At 38.3% G+C, this 24038-nt stretch overlaps 1 protein-coding gene across 2 annotated transcripts in view; it reads right to left on the bottom strand.

The window, feature by feature from the left end:
• Positions 1–12324: 12324 nt before the first annotated feature.
• Positions 12325–24038, bottom strand: part of blimp1/krox (Blimp1/Krox1b) — a 32961-nt gene continuing 21247 nt past the window's right edge. The window contains 5 exon segments of one of the 2 annotated variants that reach the window (NM_001079553.1): positions 12326–15611; positions 16118–16376; positions 16886–17005; positions 17784–17987; positions 23719–23946. In NM_001079553.1, coding sequence (NP_001073021.1) covers positions 14041–15611; positions 16118–16376; positions 16886–17005; positions 17784–17987; positions 23719–23829 — 2265 coding nt within the window. In that variant the 5' untranslated portion in view covers positions 23830–23946 and the 3' untranslated portion in view covers positions 12326–14040. 2 annotated transcript variants of the gene reach the window in all.

Genomic DNA, 24038 nt, shown 5'->3' with positions numbered 1-24038 from the left:
GAATGCTACAAACAGGGACGTGAAAGAGAAGGACTGGAATCAAGCCGCTCTCCTTTGACCCCATGCTCCAAGCCGCCGAAAAAATATGCGCTAATCTGCAACACTGACCAGGTGGTGAGAGCGCATGAAATTTCAGGATTTAAAATTCCTACATCAGAAATGGTATCACAGCAACTGGTCGCTGTCCCTTTCAATGATTTCTCATTAATTGTTAAAATTAATGTGTAATGAGTAGAACAAGCGAATACAAACTTGAGTAATTTCATCCTTTTTCCAACTGCAAAAATACAGAAAACACGCGAAAACACGCATTAGCCAACTTATAATTATCGAAGATTGTATATCATGCATTAAATAACGGGGCATTAAAACACGCACAAATTAGCGCATTATCCTAAAATATTGATTTTTTTGGCCAGGATCTAATTTTTCTTTTACCAACTCTGGCACACAAATTAGAGGAAGGGCGGAGTACTAAATTGGAAAAAAATGTTTGATGCACTATTCCCATTACATTCCCCATATAAAGTTTATAACTTACACTCAAATTTTGCCCGTAGTTTGATATTTTGTAATAGGGACTTTTAGATTTGCGTGGACTAATACGTGTGACGTCCATTCAAGGCAGTGCTTTAAAAGGACGTCGAGCGTAGCATAGACCTATTGTCTTCGTGCGAATCTAAAAGTCCCTAATAAATGTGAAACTGGTGCATGGCCTCCGAAATTCGCCGCAGTGGAAGCGCGGTTCGGAGCATGGAACTTCAAAGCCAATTGGAATGTTACACATCCCATTGTTACGCTTTAGAACTCACGAATGGTTTGAATAAATTATAAGAGTTACTACCCCTTTCTTTCACCTCCCTGCTAGAAATAAATTAAAATGCTAAAAGTACACCTTCGCGACGTCAGAAATCGTGTTGCGCCAAATCGAATGACCAAATAGCGAAAAAAAGCACATTATTTATTAATTTAATTTAATGAAACATACATAGATTCTAACGAAAAGTTCATAGATTTGAAAACTAGAAAAAAGAATATAAACTCAAGATATATCTGGCAGCACTAAAACCGTCGAATTTGAACGCAAGACAAATTCATTTAAATGACAAACCCGCGAATTTGGCCGGGAAATCCTATACAGTGCGTCCCAGAAAAAAACGAAACCGAGAACTATCGATGTTTTATCATAACCTAATCACAATTATAATTAATAAATGACACATTTTTTATGGAAAGCTTAGATCCTCCTCTTTAATTTGATGCAAATCATATGATACATATTTCACGCATGAGTGATTTAAAGCAAAAAGTCATTTGTCGGGCGGTATCTGAATTTTAAAGGGAAATTTACATTTATAGAAAGTTCAATTTATCCCTTTCATATGACACCTCAATCAGGAAAAATGAGCCAGGAATAGCAAAGTTCTGTTTGTTTTAAAAAAATGCTTGCATTTCCATAATTTTATCAACCGAGTTCGTTTTCACTGGCTGCCTGCCGAAGCATCAAACAGAGTTGACAAAAGACTTAACTCCGTTTCGTTGAAGATCAGCCATGCATCAGGTCTTTCGTCTTCTTTGTGCATGGCTGATCGTCAACGAAATGGAGTTAAGTCTTTTGTCAACTCTGTTCGTTGCAACGGCAAGAAGCCATTAAAAAAGAACACGTTTGGTCAAATTATGGAAATGCAAGCAATACTTTAAACAAACAGAACTTTGCTATTCCTGGCTCATTTTTCCTGATTGAGGTGTCATATGAAAGGGGAGAAATTGAACTTTCTATAAATGTAATTTTCCCTTTACAATTCAGATACCGCCCGCAAAATGAATTTTGGGTTTCCTCTCTTAAAATTGCTTTTAATCACTCATGCGTCAAATTAAAGAGGAGGATCTAAGCTTTCCAAATATGTGTCATTTATTAATTATAATTGTGATTATGTTATGATAAAACATCGATGATTCTCGGTTTCGTTTTTTCTGGGACGCACTGTATATTCATATAGCATATTACGTGAATAGTTTGGTGAGCTTCATGACGCTAAAGGGAGTGTGTCATGACGAGACTATGTGTCTTTCCCGTGGGGGTATCGGGTATATCGGGTATATACGACTACGGACGACGCGACCGCAGCATTCACGTGCGTGCAACATACGCGAAACCGAAGCGTGAGGAGAACTTCGGTCTGTTTCGCGAACGCTAGCGCGCTGACCCAGTTTAGCACGCGCTGACCCAGTTAATCAAGTCCATTCGTTTACGTGCAGTTGTCCAAAACAAAACGTAGATGGCGTTAACCAGTATTTCCCATGATACACTCCCTTTAAAGACGGACACTGCCATAATGTCCCGAATTCACAAAGGAGGTTTGTCGACAAACCTAGCTACGCACATAAACCTAGGTTTGTCGACAAACCTCTTTTGTGAATTCGGGCCAGTCTGTACATTGGAACGGTTTTTGAGTACTGCGCGTAATACCACAATAATTGTATATATATTATACAGTCATAGGAAGTCTGCATGAACATTGCAGTGTAGGTACAGGGCATACAAAGTGAAATCATGTACGCGTACGTTGCGTGCTCGCTACGTGATTTAACATAGCCCAGACGTTGACCATAATACATAATATAATCTTCAAATTCCAATCAAATATCAAACAAAACTTGCAAGATTAAATTATATATATCTTACAGAACTATAATAATGTGCATTTTTAGATTTTTTTAATTAATCACATATTAATAAATTTGATATTTTTAAAACTAAATTACAAACAGTCAATCGAAACTCTGGATAAATCGGGCGCAGCACGCCTAGACTCGGTCGTTCGTGAGGTAGGCAAGTTGGCGATTACTACATAACACTGAGACAACGGGTATTACGCTCACGTGCGTAAACAGTTCGCAAGATGGCATAGGACGCACGTACGTCCGTGCATGCTACCCTCTATATACCCAAGCCCCCCCCCCCCCTCCCCCCCCCCCCCCCCCCCACTCCGTGAACGGATGGACACCATGCTTTTTACCTAAATGTCTTGTAAAGGGGTACTTTTCACGCACCAAAGTCCGGCTCGTAGTACGCAAAAATCCGGCCCGTATTAAATTACACACCGGACTTAGGGAGGGGGGGGGGGGTTTCAAAAGGAGGGAACATGCATATGCGTACCCTAAATAACACTAAGTCAAATACTATTCTTACCACTAGTCTCTGGTGTTCAAGCCCGCATATTGCACCACACACACATACGTGTATTACATGATCCGTAAATTATTTTTTATGGGATTGTGGTATTTGAATTAACCTTGCGTTGATTTCGCGATCGTTTTTATAAGGGCAGTTCTAGTATTGCCTAACTTACCTTTTTAGTGGCAATTATATGCTTTTCCTGCTCTGTCACAGAGACAATCTTCGCCGTCTTTTGTGCACGCTGAAACAAAAATAAAATACAGAATGGACCAGTTAAACAAAATACCCTAGAACTGACGCCATAACATTTTCTCTCACTCAAATAAAAAAAAAGATATGCAGGCGCGGATCCGGGACTTTCCAATAGGGGGAGGGGGTGGGAGGGGCAGATCCAGGTTTTTTCCAATAGGGGGCGCCTTTCGCGCAGACAGTTCTATAAACTCGCCATACCGATACTGACAAGGTCCTATTACTGTAGAAGAAGCACCGTACCGGTACCTACAAGCTAGCACAATTTTGGAAAGGGAGCCGGCTAACGCCACGTCTCTTGTCTGATATCAACACCCCCCCCCCCCCGTTTTTAAGTTATCTAAAGAAAATATTTTGACACTTTCATTTTCTAACGAAGACATCTACCCCCCCCCCCCCCGATTACAATAACCCCCCGAGGAAAACTTCCTGAGGTAATTTTCCTTGGGGGGGGGTAATTCTTCAGGGGTATTTTTCCGGGGGTAATTGCCCTTTTGGGGGTAGTTTTCCGGGGGGTTGCCCTAGAACCGAGATTAAGGGTTTGGATCAGGGGTGGTGGTTGAAACCATTGGAACAGGGCCTGTTGCCTGTACATGACATTTCGATCATTCCGGGACGAAAAACCAGAAGGTTATATTAATTGATTTTTTTCCCCCTCTTACCCTTCACAGGCAACTCAGAATTAATTATCAATAATAACGAAGGATGGCAAACGCAAGGGACTCAAACTTATCTTTGGCTATAGCGCATACTAACGCATTCGCTTTGGATTTTGTAGTCCATGCTACCACACTATCATGGATATATCACGGCCAGGAGCGTAGGCTGAATGTCATATAATAGGTTTGTGTTATCGGGCGAGAGAGCATGGCGACCAAGCGAGATTTTGCAATTTTAAACGCTAAAATTATGCATTCTTGAAAAAAAAAAACAGCCAATAATTGTGTATGGTCTATACGTTATATTTCTTTCTAACCATATTTCTAAATTTCCAGAGAGACGTGTTACCCAATCGGGCCCATGGTCACCGCCCCTGCCCATGATTACTACAAACATGAGTTAAAATACAATCACAAGCGAGTTGGCTGATGCCAAATGAAGGGCAAAATTAAAAAAATTGTGAAGCGGCCTATCTACCGTTAATTTAAAATTTGGCTGTTGAGTATATAGTTTCTAAAGACGTCCAAAATAATGTGTCTTTTTCAAATTTCTCACCAAAGAGTAATAATAATTAACCATTGTGCGTAGGGGTTGTTTTAACGTTTAACTTCGAATCTACGGCTCGGGATTTTATGCGACCGGCCCCCTCTATTCAATTACGTTTCACAAGCCTTCTGGAATGACCCCCCCCCCCCCCCTCCAATCTCCCGATTACAATTCCGTTCCTCTTTGTAGGGGCCGGGCGTGGCTTTATCATGAATGCTTTGACATTCACTTTTTGTATATACAGTGCGTCCCAGAAAAAATGAAACCGAGAATTATCGATGTTTTATCATAACTTAATCACAAGTATAGTTAATATATGACACATATCTGGAAAGCTTAGATCCTCCTCTTTCATTTGATGCAACTCATATGATGCATAAGTGACTAAAATGAATTTGAAGAGAGGAAACCAAAAGTCATTTGGCGGACGGTATCTGAATTTCAAAGAGAAAATCAGTTTCTGCCCTTTCATTATGACACCTCAGTCAGGAAAAATGAGCTAGGAATAACAAAGGTTCTGTTTGTTTAAATTAGTGCTTGTATTTCCATAATTCGTATTAAACGAATTCGTTTTCACTGGCTGTCTGCCGTAGCAAGAAAGGGAGTTAACAAAAGACTTAACTCCGCTTCGTTGACAATCAGTCGTAGACGAAAGACTTCATGCATAGGAGTGCTGATTGTCAACGAAATGGGGTTAAGTCTTTTGTCAATTCTGCTTGTTGCTACGACAGGCATATCTGTGATATGGTGTGATATTGAACCCCTAACAAAATTGCGCTTCAAAATGATCATGAAGTGCCTCAAAAAAGTAAAAATCTTTAAGAGACCGGTTTTACCATACTAATAATTCCCAATAGACTTTAGTGGTATAAGAACCGTTAAGAAAACGCAAAAAATTGATTTCGATTTCTTGATAATCAGACAGGCGATCGGCTTGTAAAAGTCATGGGATTCCTGACTAACCTAAAGGTTCATAATTATGATTACAGCATGAGGTAGATCCAGAATTTTGTTTCAGAATCTGAGGCAATGTTACCGCGTAAAATAAAAATCAGGCATATGGAATCGAAATCGTTCAATAGAATACTTACAAATCAAGTGTCTTTGTTCCTCATTAACGTCGAATGACGTATCACGGGGAAAGGTCACGCTGTCTCGTTCGTTGTCGCCTTTGGTGTTGGCACTGGTTGCGCCCACAAAAACGACCAGAAAAAACGCAACAATGATGAGCTTTGATGCCATTTTCTATTTCAAACCTAGATGATAATGGAAAATCCATGTTATACATTAAGTGTTTTTTCCATCACGTGATCAACAGAACTAGCTAAGCATGTAAAATGATATGGCCAAATTAATGTATTGCAATGTTGCAATGATCATTTTCAAAATTAGTGTCGAGCGAATCACAGAACATTAGGCTCCGTACTCATAGTCGTCATTTGCCTGTTGTAAGACGGCATCGTGACTTTTATGGTTTGGGCCAGGCATTGTGTATTAAATAATGAAATTTAAAAAAAAAACCATACAGAAACAGAAAAACAAACAAACAATAAATATTACGAAATGGAAAATGCATACATTGATTAGTGGCATGTGGACTATATGAATTTACTTGCTAAGAATACGAGGTTATACATTGAGCGATAACATACAGGATTTAACAAATATATATTTCTTCACTTTCCTTTTCCTACTTTCCTACTCATCAGAAAGCATGGTAAAATCAATAATAAGCTACCTTAGAACTCTCTACAGAATTAATCTTCTGCACCATGACTGGCCTGAGAATGTTACATCACTCAGCATAACAACATACAAATCTGAACTGCATGTAGTTTTACTCGTTTTTCAAAATCTTTTTCTTCTTTTTTTTTTAACGGCGTCGCAAAACACTTACCTTCTCGGTCTTTTCAGAACTAAGGAAAGTATAGAGGTCTGTAGGAGATCAGATCTAAGGAAAGTATCGATGTCTGTAGGAGTTCAGATCTAAGGAAAGTGTCGATGTCTCTAGGAAATCAGATCTAAGGAAAGTATCGATGTCTGTATGAGATCAGATCTAAGGAAAGTATCGATGTCTGTATGAGTTCAGATCTAAGGAAAGTATCGATGTCTGTAGGAGATCAGATCTAAGGGAATTATCGATGTCTGTAGGAGATCCTCTCCTAAGCTGCTATCAATGCAATTGGAGACCGTCGAGTTATGGTACGTTGTTCCTTAATTTTCTAGCTTAATACATTTTGAGCAAATGCTGAACCGTGTATAATATTTTGATTGTGATCTACACGTTACCCCGATCTCCCATTATTTAATTCAATGTTAAAAATCGACGTATTCTACACCTTCACATTTTGTCTCATTTACATATAAATAGAACTTTCCTTGGCCAAGGTCAGGCGCGTACGCAGGATTTTTTCAAGGGGTGGGGGGGGGGGGAAGAGGACACTTTTTTTTTTTTTTGGTCTCGAAATTTGCAAATTTGACATTTGAAAAGCAGCTTTTTTAGATCAGCCATGAATTTTTTTTTTTTTTTTTTTTTTTTTTATAAAAAAAATGAATAAAATAATCCAAAGGGGGGGGGGGGGTTTACACACAGAAAAATACAAAAGGGGGCTTTAACCCCCCCCCCCCCCCCCGTGTACGCGCCTGTTCAAGGTAACCAACTCTCTTCCGGACACAAGTGCCATATGGTATTTATAAAATTTTAGATGGCTTTGAGTGTGATACAAGCAGGCGCGTACGCAGGGGGGGTGTTTGGGGGGTTAAACCCCCCCCCCCCTCCTTTGGTATTTTTATGTGTGTAAACCCCCCTAAAAAAAATCTAAAACTCCCCCCCCCCCCCCCCCCTTTGGATTTTTTTTTTTTTTTTTTTAAATTATTAAAAAAAAAAAAAAAAAATCCAAGGGGGGGGGGGGAGTTTTAGATTTTTTTAGGGGGGTTTACACACATAAAAATACCAAAGGGGGGGTTTAACCCCCCAAACACCCCCGCTGCGTACGCGCCTGCTTGTATCACACTCAAAGCCATCTAAAAAAAAATAATAATTACCCCCATGGCTGACATAAGAAAGGTGACCTTACCCCCCCCCCCCCCCATAGCGAAGTAAAATGTCAAATTTTCAAATTTCGAGACCCCCCCCCCCCCCCCCAAAAAAAAGTGTCCTCTTACCCCCCCCCCCCCCCCCCCCCCCCTCCCCCCACTGAGCGACTTTCCGGCTGGCTGAGTCGTTGCGATTTTTTTTTGGACTCCCTAAAAAAAAAAAAAAGTGTCCGCTTACCCCCCCCCCCCCCCCCCCCCCCCCCCCCCCACTGAGCGACTTTTTGGCCGGCGCGATTTTCAAATTTCCCTGAGTCGTTGCGAAATTTTGGACCCGATTTTAAACCCCCCCCCCCCCCCCTTGAAAAAATCCTGCGTACGCCACTGGATACAAGAATATATTTCTCGAGTTATGACATTATTGGACGAGTCGGAGAGGACTGGAGGGCCTAAGACTAATAAAGATGCGAAATTATTCTCGCTCGGTTGCTACGCTCCTCGCATAATCTACTTTAAAAATTTACTAGTAAATATTGTAGAAAATCTCGCATTCGTCCCCCCCCCCCGGTCACGAAAAGAAATCTTCACCCCTGACTACTTCTACTACTACTACTACTACTACTACTACTACTACTATTACTACTACTACTACTACTACTATCACTACTACAACAACTTCTAATACTACTACTACTACAACAAATTCTACTACTACTACTACTACTACTACTACTACCACTACTACAACAACTTCTAATACTACTACTTCTATTACTACTACTACTACTACTACTACTACTACTACTACTACTACTACTACTACTATTACTACTACTACTACTACTACTACTACTACTTCTATTATTACTACTAGGCTACTACTACTACTACTACCACCACCACCACAACTATTACTACTACTATACCACTACTACTACTACTATCACTACTACAACAACTTCTAATACTACTACTTCTTCTTCTTCTTCTACTTCTACAGCCTTAGGCGAACGACGCGGGAACTGAAGGGGGTGCTAAAGGCCCTTCAGGCTGCAGGTTGTATCCTCCTGCTCCCTCACCCTAAGAATATCGAAATTTACAATAGTTGGGCAACCGTCACCTCATAATCGGGCAGCGACTTCGACTTATACTTGATCTTACATCATATCAAGTTATTTGAACGACTGGGTTAAGTATTTGAATTACTAGATCAACTATCAATATAATGACAATTTTCTTAGTTCTGTAGAAATCAAAATGTTGACATGGAACAACAAAAAATCAATCCCCTAAAATATATATTTATTTATTATTCTTGTATGTAATAATGATATAGTATAATTTCATCTGCTAATACAAAGTTTTGAAATTTTGAAAATTGGGTGGATAGTGATTCTTTATAAATTTGATATATTTGGATGCCCCTGTGGATGTATTATAAGCACAAGAAGTGTTAGCCCCTAAAACACTTCTGTTTTTTGAGAAAAATTGAATATAAAGATTTACCGGTGCTCCCGGTAAATTTTTATGAATTTCAAATCGCGCCTACGGCCGTACAATGGTAGCTCGACCAGGAAAATATTAGAATATGTAGTTGCAATATATAATTTCCGAACGGAAAAGGCTAATCGGTCGATTTTAGTCAAGAAACATTGTTTTATAGCATAATTGATATCTTGACCTTGAGAAGGAGCTATACAACATAAAGAGTTTATTATTTACAATTTCATGACTTTAGACTCGATTTCTACCGCGACAACGATCACTGAATATTGTAGGATCGCATATGCTTCCAATATGTTCATTTTAACCAAATTCATGATGACCCCATACCAAAAATTGTATTACCTTTAACTCATATAAGCAAGGGTTCGGGTCAATCAATTTTCCTGATCTGATTTTTGGGGGAAAAGTCATTTCCACTGGTTTCCATAAAACTTAAAGCCCCTCTACACTAGTTTGGCATGGAGGGATTAGACCTCTGTGCAAGGTCACTGGCAGGTGGTTATCTGATCAAATCACCACTCAATAAACATAAGAAAAGGGGCATCATAGTGGATCGACGGGCACCGCTTAGGTATTGTTAGATGTATAGAGGGCGCAAGTAGCTATAAGTAGTGCAGTGGGGCTTTAAGTCACACTCGAGGACTCTAATTCACAATTGAACGTTGTATTAAAGGAGGGGTAAAACTGACGGGTGTATACTGACTGGCATTTTTACCACTGGCATTTTTGTTACTGGTATTTTTACCGCTGACAATTTTGTCGCTGGCATTTTTATACCTCTAGCATTATTTCCTCTGGAATTTTTATCCGACACCTGTATGTATGCATTTTGTCACTGGCATTTTTGTTACTGGCATTTTTACCACTGGCACTTTTGTCGCTGGCATTTTTACCGCTGGCGTTTTTTCCACCGGCATTTTTACCTCTAGCATTATTTCTTCTGGCATTTTTACCTGACACCTGTATGTATGCATGGGCGACAAAACTGAGAAATATCAGCCCGAAGAGGGAGTTGTGTTTTTTTAAGTTTAAAAAAAATATATAAATAAATAATAAAAAAAGATTTCCGACCGACCGACCCATGTTTTGGCACCTAAAGGGCAATACAACATCTTTCTTTTTTTTTTGTTAGGCCTTGGATACAGGAACCTGAAATCCCTCTTTGTATGCTTCCACCGAGAGATGGCGCAATTGAAAATACATCACAGCGGTAAAAGCGATGTCCGGCAAATAAAATACCCGCCTTAGATTCGGACCATAAAGCCTTAAATGGATTCTTCAGGATAAGAATATCTCTTGTGATTATATTCTGTCGAAATAAAAGCTTTCTCACTTTCAATATGCACTATGAAACATCTTTCTCGTCTCCTGATTTTCATTTTGCTGATTTACAAATTCTTCATTTTCCCCAAATATCTGATTAGTTATTTAGGTGATATTGTTCTGATAAAATGCAAGTGATATTATACACAAAATTGATAATGCATGATTTAAATCTTATAACAAAATAAGAGTGTCATAATAAGTAACTTCTTTGACTATGGACATCAATGGAGATACAAGAAATAGAAATTGGAAATGCAAGATTAAGGTCTCGCAGCACTAGAAATAACAGGACGCCATCACCCGGCCTAAACAAATTATTGATACATCTACGATACAAAGGTATCCATGTAGGGATAGTTGAGTTAAACATAGGGAAGGAACAGTAATTAAATCATATCATAATTTTGATAAAATATATGATATTTATAGATAGTAAAAATAGACAAAGACCACCAACTTATTTGGAGATTAAGAAAAGATTATTAGAAAATAGAAAGGAGGAGAAGAAATTAGCTTGGGACCGAGGTACACTCACATATCATTTTAGAAAGTGGGACAATTTAGAATAGCTTCGTGCAGAATAAATAAAATGAGGAAGGCGAATAGAAGCAATGAAATGGACATGGCTGATATAATGGTCGAGATTCTCACAAAATGTAGGCATTTTTTCAGTGGGTGTTTGTGTGGGTGTCTGTGCACGTGTGTTTATGTGTTTTTTTTTTCTTAAATGTCTTTTTATGTTCATGCCTTCTTCATGCATGCATGTTTCATGCTTTATTTGATGTAAGTAGTAAAAGTTCTTTTGTATTATTTAGATGTGAATGTAAAATCATATTCTATATAATAATATTAACATGCAGATTATTCTATGTATTGATTTTGTTGTTGTTATTTTTGTTATTATTTGTGAAAAGCAATGGAGAAAATAAAATATCATTGACAAAAAAAAAAAAATCATGAAAACGCAGTTATTACCGAAAGTGAGTCAGTTACGATGAACAGAACATTCTAAATTCAATGACACAATATATAGGGGCTTGACAGATATTTCCTTTTTTCTGTTTTTTGTTATATATATATATATATATATATATATATATATATATATATATATATATATAGGTTCCTGAAATTCCTTTTCAATTATGTCTTCTTGTATTTATAGTAAGTTTTATTCCCATGTACATACTGGGTAAAAACCATGAGGCTTTTTTCCGATTTGCATCCACACAATACGTTCTCATCATTCATCGCTTCCCCTACCTCTCTCTCGCTCTTTCTCTCTCTAGAGCTCTCTCCATCCGTCTTCTTCTACCTGTCTGTCTGTCTCTGTCTCTCTCTCTCTCTCTCTCTCTCTCTCTCCCTCTCTATATTCGTTACCTCCCCTCCATCTTTTACTCTTTCCGGGGGTCTTCTTTTATTTCGTCCCCAACTCTCTGTATCTGTCTACCCCCTCTCTCTCTCCGTCTTGTTGTCTTTACTGCTATTTGTTACTCCCCTCGATCTTTTTACTGTTTTCTGGGATTTGTTCTCCCTTTTATGTCCTCTCTTCCTGGTCATCTCTCTCTCTCTCTCTCTCTCTCTCTCTCTCTCAATGTCTTTCTTAAACACGCACACATACTTACACACACACACACACTCTCTCTCTCTCTCTCTCTCTCTCTCGCTTGCTCTCCATCTCTCTCTCCCTCTCTCTCTTTCTCCCTCTTGTTTGCCCTTCATCTCTCTCTCTCTCAATATATATCTCTCGTTTCTTCTGTCGCGAGTAACAAGTCTAACCCGTCCTTCACAAAAATACAAGTCATCGCAGAAACCGATCAAAATCACTGTTGACATAAACATAATTTTTATTGGCAAAAATGTCACTTTCAATTTTATACAAAAAAATGTCATCAATATAAGGCACAATCCTGTTGGAAGATCTAATGTACGTAAACGCCTTGCACTGCTAGGCACACTGCTATTATCCCATGAGTTGTATTAAAGAACATCACATATATATACATAGAAAATAAACTATTCTTCTAACAATAACATTTATCTTAAATATAGTAAGACCACGTGAGAATACACATCCTATTTTGAATTACCTTGCCTGTGACTATCATTAATAAATAACTGAATACTAAGGTTCGAATCATAAAAGTTTCGCTAGTGTCTAGTTTAGAAAATATCTTGATATCAATACTAATTAGTTAATTGATTAATATTTCATTCACCACGGCAAGCTGACGGTCGAGCATTACATTTGTGCACATGATTATAATATGATACTGGAATGAGGGGGGGCATACAGACCCCTTGGTTTGTAAAAACGCGTCGATACGCGTCATAATTGTGACGCACATAAAACTAGGTTTGTCGACAAACGTCCTTTGTGAATTCGGGCCGCAATGTATCGCTACCCCGCTACTGCATGTTTTGGCACTCTTGATTAAATTATATACTCTAACTTACATCATGATCGCAAAGGCCTTCAAGAAATCGACTCAAGGGTCATTTAAATACCCTTATGCATATTATTTGAAAATCATATTCACATAATGCTATTTGTCTTTGCGATATTCGCACGTTTCAAAGGGTTACGAACAAGGATATTGATATTGTTTAAATCTAAATTTCTTGAAATTCTTTCTGATCACGTTTTACATCCATTGTATTGAGTAATCCTACAACTTCTACAGATCAGACAGTTATACAGCGAAAGACAATTTCATAATTGCTTGTGACTTCCTGGTTTGAAAGACAATAATATTACATCGGTAGACCTCGGTAGACTATAATAAACGTTTAAAACTTCAGAAAACATTCTGCAATCACATCATAATTAAATCAATTTTCTCCAAAGCAAAAGAAGCAGAAAACTCCTGCTCTTTACATAATTACATGAATGTTAACACAGATCATTTTTGAAAGACACATATATAATTTAACTTTTCAAGATGAAAGTTGAATACAGAGAATCCGTTCGATGCGGAAAGTCTTATAGAGGTATTCAAATCGGTAATTAACTCATGTGAACTGATTTGAAATCACAGGTAAAATAGTAACATTCAGAGCATGTCCAAATTTCAATCATTAATTTGACAAAAATAGTATTATTCTTATTTTAGCTATGATCAATAGAGAATAATTTATACAAAATAAAGATGATTCGGCAGAATATGGCACTAACTCATTGATAGTCATAATCGGCTTATTTTGGCGTAATGATTTCAGTATGATTAATATTTATTCATACACCTATCGTACAGTTGGCAATATTCAATATATATACAAATGCGTTCTTTCGAACAAAATATTATGAGTCTGTTGACTAATATTATTATGCTTGTTTCTGAGCTGACATTGTTCGTAGCATCCAAATTGCTTATTTTCCTGATTGTCTATTCAAGTCTGATCGCAAATCCATAATACATTAAACAAGTCGGAAAACCAAGATTCAAGCTTGAGCATTTTTCTTATGTTGGTAATTTAACATTTACTAGCCAAAGCGAGCACCCTGATAAAATCAAAATTGTTCGACTTAAGAAGAAGTTCTATGATTTGTTCGTACGATTGAGGATCTTCTGGACGACGTTCTCGAGTTTGAGGGCAGGATTGGACTTGGATAACTTGCTTCTTGATCCGAACTCCAGTTCAGGATGGGATCTTTTGATTGCATGAGATGATGCTTCAGGGAGTTCAGATAGCAAGGGAAGGGCAACGTTGTCTTTGCTCTCAAAGGCTGCTGATTGGTCTTGGTCGGTTTTAGTGACTTCCATCGCGTCGTCTTCTACGCCGTTGCAGCTGGACGCGATTATTCCAGTCGAGGGGGAGTCGCAGAGTTCTTGAGACGTTTCGTCCATGGCATCAGATCGAAACATGTAGCCCATGGGTGATGTTTCCAGCGATCTCCCATTCTCTTGGATGATCAACTTGCCTTCGTCGTCCTCCTCATCATCGTCGAGACGATCTCGACTGCTAGGGGACGTCACATCGGTATTCCCGAAATAGTCGGTGACCTCAGTGCTGGCCAGGTGATCTTGAAGACCAGCGATGACGGACCCATCGGTGCTTGGGGTGTCAGCATCGTCGCTGAAGTCCATGAAGAGTTCGACGTTGCCTTCAAGATGTGCCTTCTTGTGCAGCCTGAGATGGACTTGTTGGTTGAACTTGGCCGGGCACTCCTTGCAGTTGTAGGGCTTGTCCCCACTGTGGAGTCGCATGTGGGTCTTGAGGTTGCTGGTGCTGCTAAACCGCTTCTCGCAGACGTGACAGCAATGTGGCTTCTCCCCTGTGTGAACGAGATGATGCTTCTGAAGATGAGCGAACTGTGTGAAGCCCTTCCCGCAAAGATCGCAGGAGAAGGGTTTCTCGCCGGTGTGGACGCGGAGGTGGACCTTGAGGTTCGACAACTGCCCGAATTCCCTCTTGCAGACATTGCATTCGTAGACAATCTTGCCGTTGCGGCGTGGAAGCTCGTAGCCAAGAGCACGATGGCCGTAGTTCGGGTTACTGCTGCGCCTGACCCGCCTGGAAACATCTTGCTTCATGCTGGCTTCGTGTTCTGAAAGATAGCCATTGGAATCTGCAAGTGGTCGATTTAAAAGAGGCTTGGGCTGTATGTGGCGATTCTTGGTCAGTTCCAAAGAGCGAGAATCCATCATTCTGCTGGACGGCATAGAGTAGATGGGCTGTGAGGCAAGCAATGTGAGACCACCTGCAGTACTGATGTAGTTTGGTGACAGGCCATACATAGGTAATGGTACAACAACCGGAGCACCACTGGTCGGGTACATCCTTGACATAGGAATGGCTGGTTGGGTCGGCAACAGGGTTGAACTGCCCATAGGGGAAGTGGACGTTGGACTTGGTGGCTCCTGTTTGATGTCCGTACCCGGTGGGCTGCATCCAACCCGGTGGCTGAAGGCGAAGGTGGGTGGAAGGCTGGGGTACAAGGTCTTACTGACTCCGGCCTCAGCAGCAAGGTGGTCGGAAGAACTTCTGGCAAGGCTTGAAGACATTGGAAAGGAAGACTTGACATCATTGACTGTGGAAGACAGTTGGTGTGGACGACGACTGAAGTCGAGAACATCCTCTGAAGGAGCAGGGACAGGAACGGCGGGTTCTAAAAAAAACGAAACAAATGAAACAGCTGTAAAGTTTTTGGACGAAGTTTTAATAAAATAAAAACGAATCACTATTTCATAAGATGTTATTGGATTAATTATGATATTATAATTTGATTCATAATGATTTTTGATCTAATCATTTTGTATGAATTGTGTACAATAACAATTAATGTTACTAAATATAAGCAACAGTTGCACTTATTTTCTCAAAGTTTGTTATGCGTTCATGATGGCGTTATAACCATCAAAATAACTTTTCCTTAACAAATATTTTTAGTTTAAACTCATTATTTTCTGCAAATTGAATCTTTTGTCTCCAACTAGCCTATTTATTTTCATATAGTTACTATTCAGATGATTAATTTAGCAGTAAAAGAAACAAATACAAGTGTTTTGCCAATTAAAAGATAAGAAAAAAAGCATATCAATGCAGCCCTTTAAATAGAATTTGGTTCAGTTTATGAACAATCTATTAATTGACGGCTGATTAATTTCTGCTTACCTCTCTTCATAACTGGACTAGCTCTGGAGGCGACAACTGGTTTCTCGAGGCGCTTAGCGAACTCGGTACAATACCACACGAACAGCTCCTGGCCCGGCTCGACAGCTTTCGTAGTGTAGAAGAAAATATCGGTCTTGTACTGGCAGGCAACGATGTTCTGTTCCGCCGAAGCTCCGGCGGGGCTGACGTACTGCATCCAGTTGCTTCGCTTCTTGTTGAAACCGTCAATGTAGTGGACGAACTTCTGGCCATTGTAAATCTAGAAAGGGTAATTAAACAAAATAAAGTGGAGAAAATTAGTGATCTTGGTCGTTAATTCATAATTATATTGTTTTTTAGCATTGTACTTCACACAGTATTCATCCATCTATATTTTGTTTTTATTATTGCACTCCTTGATGTAAAAATTTGAGCACAGTAACATTTACAATGTCTTCCTATTACACAATTTGAAGTCGTATTCATAACGTGTATTCACATATCTATTAATGCAATACAGCAATAACCATGTTATTGGATCCGTACGTTTAAATTCATTTTAAAATGTAAGAAGAAACAATTAATTGTTGATTTATTTAGTTTTCTTCTTTTTTTCTCCTAATTATGCATTATCTTAAAGCAAAGTATTTAAAATCTTGGAAGAACAATAAAGTATTCATTTATTAGGTTTGATCCAATAAATACGAACAAAGCGTCTAGATCAGTAGGCCCTTCTATATTTCTGTCATGAATAGAAACGGAGGAGAAAAAGAAAAAAATATTACTCACCCTCCAAAAGTATTTCTTGTTGGCATCTTCAGGCACCTCCTCCTCCCTGTAAATCTTTCCAGCTAGGGGTCCGAACCGCGTACCTTTTGGTATGTACTCATCTGCTAGGACACCGACCACCTGTGCGTGATTAAGACAAAATTAAATTAACATCTTGATTGGACGGATCAATCATGAAATACACTTGATTTGTGTATCTTCTTTTTTCATATCTCTTCTGGTTTGAACTTTGCCTAAACATGACCTCTTTTTAATTTCTCGTGATCCATTCGCCCGATTTTATGTCCTTGAGCCATTATGGTTTACAAGTCATGCAAGCCGTCTTAACAACTTTCAAGCACGCACGTTAGGAAATTCCTTTGAAGTCGGTAGACGATTTATTTCAGTGCAAATAACAAAATGGGGCATAATGATGAAGATAGAGGGTGAGACAATCGTAGGTTCCATGGGAATACAGACAGGTACACACAAAGAGAGAGAGAGAGAGAGAGAGAGAGAAGAAGATGGAGAGATGAGAAAGAGAGAGAGATAGCGAGAGCCATAAAGGCAGAAACAGAGAAAAAGGCAATTACTTATTGTACAAAATGATATTGTCATTCAATCATTGTAGGTACATTAACCGCACTCATCCCCCTCGTTCAGACAACCTGAATTAATCGGATGGCTACACCAAAATCGTTAAAGCTACACGATGAGTAAGATTACAAAAAATCTCGTCTTGAACGTCATACAACGAAATATCGTATACTATAGCAAATGCACATTTGAACATCGTTTCGAACAACAAATTAGATTCGATAATTACGAGGATTCTTGATTATACATATATTCTTTATACACATACACATGTATGGCCTTTCATATAAATTTCGTGTAGTCTAAACGGGCCAATTCTTACCTGTTCATTCCGGCGCTTGAATCGGAGGTTGCCTGGTAGTGACGTCACCGACCTCGGCTCCGTGCTCGCGGGGTCCCGTTCGGGGTCCTTGACCTCGTAAATGCATTTCTTCTGGTAGTCGACCTCGGTCATGTCAGACGGCACGGCGTTGTCGTTGCACCCCATGGCCAGGCGGTGGCGGCTGTCGAAGACCTGATCGAAGACCTGATCGAAAAACGACAAGGGAGAAAGACGAGAATTATAAGTTTGGTGAATTCGTATTGTGGCGGACAAGGGCGTTTCCAGCTTTTTGTAAACATGGTGAAGGGGCACAATTTCGAGAAGAAAAAGAAAAAACTGTAACATGCAAGGAAGTAAAATAATCAAATTCTTTGATTTGAGATCAAACTCCCCTATTACTATCTTTGCAGTGTTCCTTTCCCCATTATTGTTAATAAGTTGCATTGTTGATATCACTCAAATATTTCTATACTTCCTTTTTGTTACTCTCTCTATATAAGAGCCAAAAACATGAACACATTTTTACGATTGGGGGGATCCATCTTCAAATTTCCGATGCTTTGAAGTGTCATTCAATCTTTTTTTTTCTTTTCTTTTTAATACCGTGACATTTATTTCAAAATATTGAAAGCTCAAAATTATATTGATATACTTTCTTTGACGGTGCATATCAATTGTTAATAATCAATAACAATATGAGTACCTGAACCTATATCAATGGTTATGATACTAAATATACGATAAATAATAAGAACAAGGGACAATGCGTGGATACGACAAGTCATGTTTGAAACTTTGCACAAACACTTCACAGAAATGACGTCACAATGAAGGTTATTCTACGAAGCTATCTTATCAAACAGAAGTTCCGTTTGATATACGTATTATGTATATTAGCTCAATACACCATTGCAAACGACATTGAACCGCAATTTGCCATACGAGCTAGGTTATTGACCCGGTGTCATAACACTGAAAGTGAAATTAGTCCATTCATAATTATAAAATTCAATTGAAATGTTGAGGAAATTAACCAGCCCTGTGAAATAATCTCTCTTCTGTTTTTCATAATATTTCCGCTCTCAAATGAAGTTCCAGGGTTACTATGCCACGCACTTAGTGAACAGTAAGGGAACCGGATTTTATTCGCACGTGCAGGTCGGAAGCAATTCAAATCGAGAACCCTTTAGGATGACTAAACACTAGTATAAGCAAAGGGTGAACCCCATCAAACTGCTTTCCGTTTTTACATCGCTTTTACGTCATTACTAAGAATCGAAAGGCTATTACACGCAGGTATATCGGTTGTTTTTTCCTATCCATCCTGTTTGTTTTGTTTGTTGGCTGGTTTTAATCACGCAAAAAAATATCCGAATCCAAAGTCCATGGACACTTACCCGTTGTGAATGAGACACACAATGAGGGAAGCCATGAATGTCATAACAATAGCGACATTTGTAGTGGTCACGTAGGCGGGTGTAGTCAAAAATAAAAATCTATAACCGTCTTTTCATTTAAAAGTTCGCGAACCTTTAAAGTTCAAATGAAACCCGCATTATTTCTAGAACAATACCAACCGAGAATACATTCGGTCACACAAATATTAATTAATTATTCAATACAATGTCGAATCAGTTCCTATTTGTATTATTTTTTTTCATTTTCAGGTGGAATTAATTTGTTTGTTTCAATCATGTTTCATTACAATAAAAAAACTCAAATATAAGATTATGAAAAGAATATGTTTTGGTTTCCCTTCATAAGCGAGCAAACAAATGAAACGAAGAAAAAACAAATATTATTAAAGAATTAATAATAGTAATAATAAAGTCATTTTTATATAGCGCATAATAATAAATTCTCTATGTGCTTTACAACAATCAATTATACAATAAATGACATGATTAATCTAAAGATTTAATTATGCATGGATTAACAGGAATAGAATACTGTGTGTGAGGCTACAAAGCAGGGCAAGGGGGGGGGGGGAGACAAGCACTTCTTGATCCCATCTATAAAGTGATGTTGGTATTCGTAATTGCCCTGTGATTGGGGTGACTCACAATAGTAACCATTCTATACATATTAGTGTGTAAAGTTCATCTTAAATGTGTCTACTTCGCCTAGGCACTTTCACACCAATGCAAGCCCGACCGATCCCTAGCCATTAGGGGCAATGTAAATTCTTGCTCGATCTCACGTCGGAATCGTTGGTGAGACAGGGGTATCAGTGTGCACTCTTTGCTTTGGAATGTAGAATGTAGAAAGACAAATATCCTGGAACGCTTTGATTGGACTGAATTATTGAACTTTGGTCGCAGTTTTTTTTTTATCAGAATATAGTCACTACTCCTTTTGGAATATGAGGTGATGATATTCCGAGAAAACTTTCTTCTAGAACAGTCGGGGACACTGGGCCAATTTCCCTATTGCAGACCATGCAAACATTGCTTTTTATTCATCTTTTCTTTTGGACTTTCTTTATTTATTTAAGTTTTATTTGGTCCGGTTTGTGTTTTGTCTGTTTGTTTGTTACCTTTAAGACACTATTACGTAGAATCATTACAATTATATAACCTACTTGCATCATGCATGCTGCTATAAATGTTGGGTCAAAATATAGTCAGGATTTTGAATGAATTAATTATAACTCATTAGTCATTCACATTCATTACACCCGGAACAAATGGTATAATAACACTCACCGAGCGAATTAAACAGTGAAATATATACGAAGTAAACGTCATAAGCAGAAATGGAGAGTAGTATTCCGTTATATCAAGAAAATACATCAGCAATGAAACCAGAATGAAAGTGTTTAGGTAAATAATTAGTTTTACGTAACATCATAATTCTACGAAATAGTACATTTTCTGTGTATAATAATATTCCACTTTCATGTAGCGCTTAATACATCTATGATGTTTCTAAGCGCTTTACAGATATACTATTACCATGTCGCTTTACAGATATATTGATTTCCATATCGTTTATTAAATAGTTTTACCTGATATCATGAATTCACGAATTGTGACTGTTCGTTAAATTCCCCTTCCGTCTTTATGGTCTAGAATATTCGAATTACTGAAAAGAGTTTGGTTTTTAATTCCTGTTCATCAATTGAGAGTCATTCAGAGATATATCGGAAGTATTATAGAATGCGAGTATCTCTCGATTGTGAAAGTCTTGAAAAAGAGGGAAAATTAGCAAACTCAACATTTAAAGAAAAATATTCAGGTGTTACAATAGAACAATTCTTGTCCTACAAAAGCATTATTAGGGAATTACCTGACCATAAATCTACCGCGCAATCAAATCAACCAAATTACCCGAGAATAATACCAAAAAGAAAATTAGAATTACTCTGACTGGATATGTAAATAAGTATTGTTGCTTGGTACAGCATCAAAAAGATACCGCAGCGATACACCAACAAGACCGAGTAAAGAATTACATGACATTACTTCCAACGGCGGAGAATCGTCGGTTTTGGGGGTCGACGTTCAGTCGAGTTGGTGGTGTTACTACGAAATGACACACGTAAAATATGAATGGCTCGAATAAAACTAAAAGTTTGGGTGCAGTTCGTTCCGGTGTTGTTGTTATATTTATTATTTAGTTGTCTTGGTTAATGAGTATGTAAAGTCGTTAATCAATGTTTATTGTTACAAACCACCCGCTTGGTGATCACATATTTATAATATCTATTCAGAATACACAGATATCATCCGCGGTAGGTAGGATATCATTAAGCCGTGACGTCACTTCAGATAAACAATGTCACTTTCTACCAATTTTTTAGCAATTTTGTTTTTCTCACTCTCTCTATGTTTGAGTGTTTGTTTGTTTGTTTCTGGTGTTGTTTTAAAGCAAAAATGATGAACAGAAAACGAGATATGCATTGATCAATATAAAACGAACACCATTACGTCATCTCAATTTGCAGTATTTATGCCGAGTCTTTTGATCAGTTTTCTAGATAAAGATACTGTGTCCTGATCAAACTGTTCTAGCTAATGGATTATCATAACAATTGTCTTTTGATATACCTATATGTTAATGAAACTAGAATTTCATGTCATTCTCTTTTTCAGTATATCTTGCGAAAGATTTCTAAGAAATGAATATTGTCATTATCTTAGTGATAAGAATTGAATAATTTTTTCCTTCAATATCTCTATAGATGAACTATCATTATACATTGTCTTCGTGACATACTTTGACATTCCCTTATCCAACATACATAACCATATGCATCATGATATAATCTCGAACATTCACGACGACAATTTCCGGCTTTCCTACTTTCCAACACACCAATAATACCCTCATCTTTCGCCCTTCACTTTATTTACAAGCTATCACACTTCCTGACTTATTCTATACCATCTTAAAGATGTACCGCTATTCAAATCCGCCACTTTCTTAAGAATTCACCAAAGTGTTTTGACAAGTCCATTCTAACGATTCACTTAACCCGTCTAGCCGACACTTACAGGGCGGTTATCAAAGCTAATGCCTTTAAGGGTGCTTTGTCCTGGTAAAGGTAACAATTGAGGACCGGGTCATTACCCGCCCCTATAATACTAGGAGTACCCCCTTTATCTCTTTGTATGACCCCGCCACAATAGACCCGCCCACCCCTATGAGTCGTAGACTGAAAGCGTGCGCCCCTCTTTGATTTTATTGAAATGAAAAGTTCGGGATGCGGGAATTATCGAGCACGAAGAAAGGAAAAAGAGAAGATGGGGAGAAAAACGAAAGGGGAGGATCTTCTATGGAGTGGGAGGAGGGGGGACAAAACAATAAAAGAGGGGGCTTTTTGAAATGGAAACAGGAAGTGGGAATATGCGAAAGTGACGCCATTTACGTTACTTTCTGGGAAGATAAGAAATTCAGAGATGTGAGAAGGCAAAATAATAATAAGTGTGTCTTTTTTTTTTTGGGAGAGAGACAGAAATAAATACATCTACTCTATGGATGTAATAAGAAACAGCAACACACTAAACTAGCATGAAATGCGCAAGATGGCTGGGGAAAATAAAAATATCAACACACGAAAAACAAAAAACAAGAAAGCCTGCAACGAAGCTGATCCGCGTATATTGAATGATTTAGAAAACTTAGTTGAAAGAAGTGTCAGGATTTACATGAATTTCCAAATTTGGTCTAAAGAAAATTAAGTGGGCCTGACCTAATAATTTGCGTGAAACTAGAAAATGTGACTTCCACAAAAAGATTTGATAGGTCTTTAGCATTATAGCAGTGATATCAACATTTAATGAATTTTTGTTTAAAGTGCATGTAATTTTGGTTCTCTCTTTCTCTCTCTTTCTTTAAAGTTACTTTCCCAAAACATTTAGAAAACAAATATTTAAAAAATAACTTTTTTCAAATAGGTTTAAGTGAAACCATTATGATACTAAACATGATATAGGAGAATACATTCATATATATTTCCTTTGTCTATGAAACGCAAAACGTCTCAATTGTTGATGGACGTACTCACATCAAATAACTATATCTGCCCCATTCATTACATTTTTCAACAATCTGAGTCGACATATGTCCCCAAAACCAACATAATATTTAAATGAACAATGTCGAAATCGTTTGAAAATTGATACAAACGAACCACAATCAACAGTCAAACAAAAAAATGTTTTCCATTTGAAAGCAGTGCATTTTTTGTACTTAAACGACTTAACAAAACAAGGAGGCATATTTCGGTTTACGGGCATATTTCTGGTTCTGGTGGCATTTGCCTTTGGAGGAAGAAAACAAAGTTGCGTTCATTACTAAATAATATACGTAAAAGTGCTCTGTAGGCCTACATCGTATAATTACTATAAATGGTTGTTCCACCAAGGAAGAAATTTGCTGAAACTTTAACATTCGTAAGCAATAACGCAACACGAAAGTCTACTGGTCTCACCTGTGGATGAGGCTTAGGCACGGGGAAGCTCGGGCACATCGCTCGCCTAGCCGCCGCTAGGTAGTAGAGATCCCGCATAGCGAGCGGGCGAGGGTGTTCAACGATAACCATTTCTCCCTTTCGCTTGAAAAACACCGCGGTACAAAATCACAACAAACTAATCGGGGGAGTACTGGCAGCGAAAGTAGATGAGTGTCCGCTATCCTTGATCGCTAGAACGTGTACTATGAACTTGGCAGCATCGCGTAGGCTATTTGTAGCGGAGGTGAGCTTGCGTGCTACAGCGGATATGCTCTCGTTTTTTTAGCACGGCGTAACCA

This window comes from Strongylocentrotus purpuratus, unplaced genomic scaffold, assembly GCF_000002235.5.
Source record: "Strongylocentrotus purpuratus isolate Spur 01 unplaced genomic scaffold, Spur_5.0 spur5_scaffold_21, whole genome shotgun sequence".
Lineage (NCBI taxonomy): Eukaryota > Metazoa > Echinodermata > Echinoidea > Camarodonta > Strongylocentrotidae > Strongylocentrotus > Strongylocentrotus purpuratus.
Note: the sequence above shows the minus strand (reverse complement) of the source record. Positions and strands in the feature narration are given on the sequence as shown.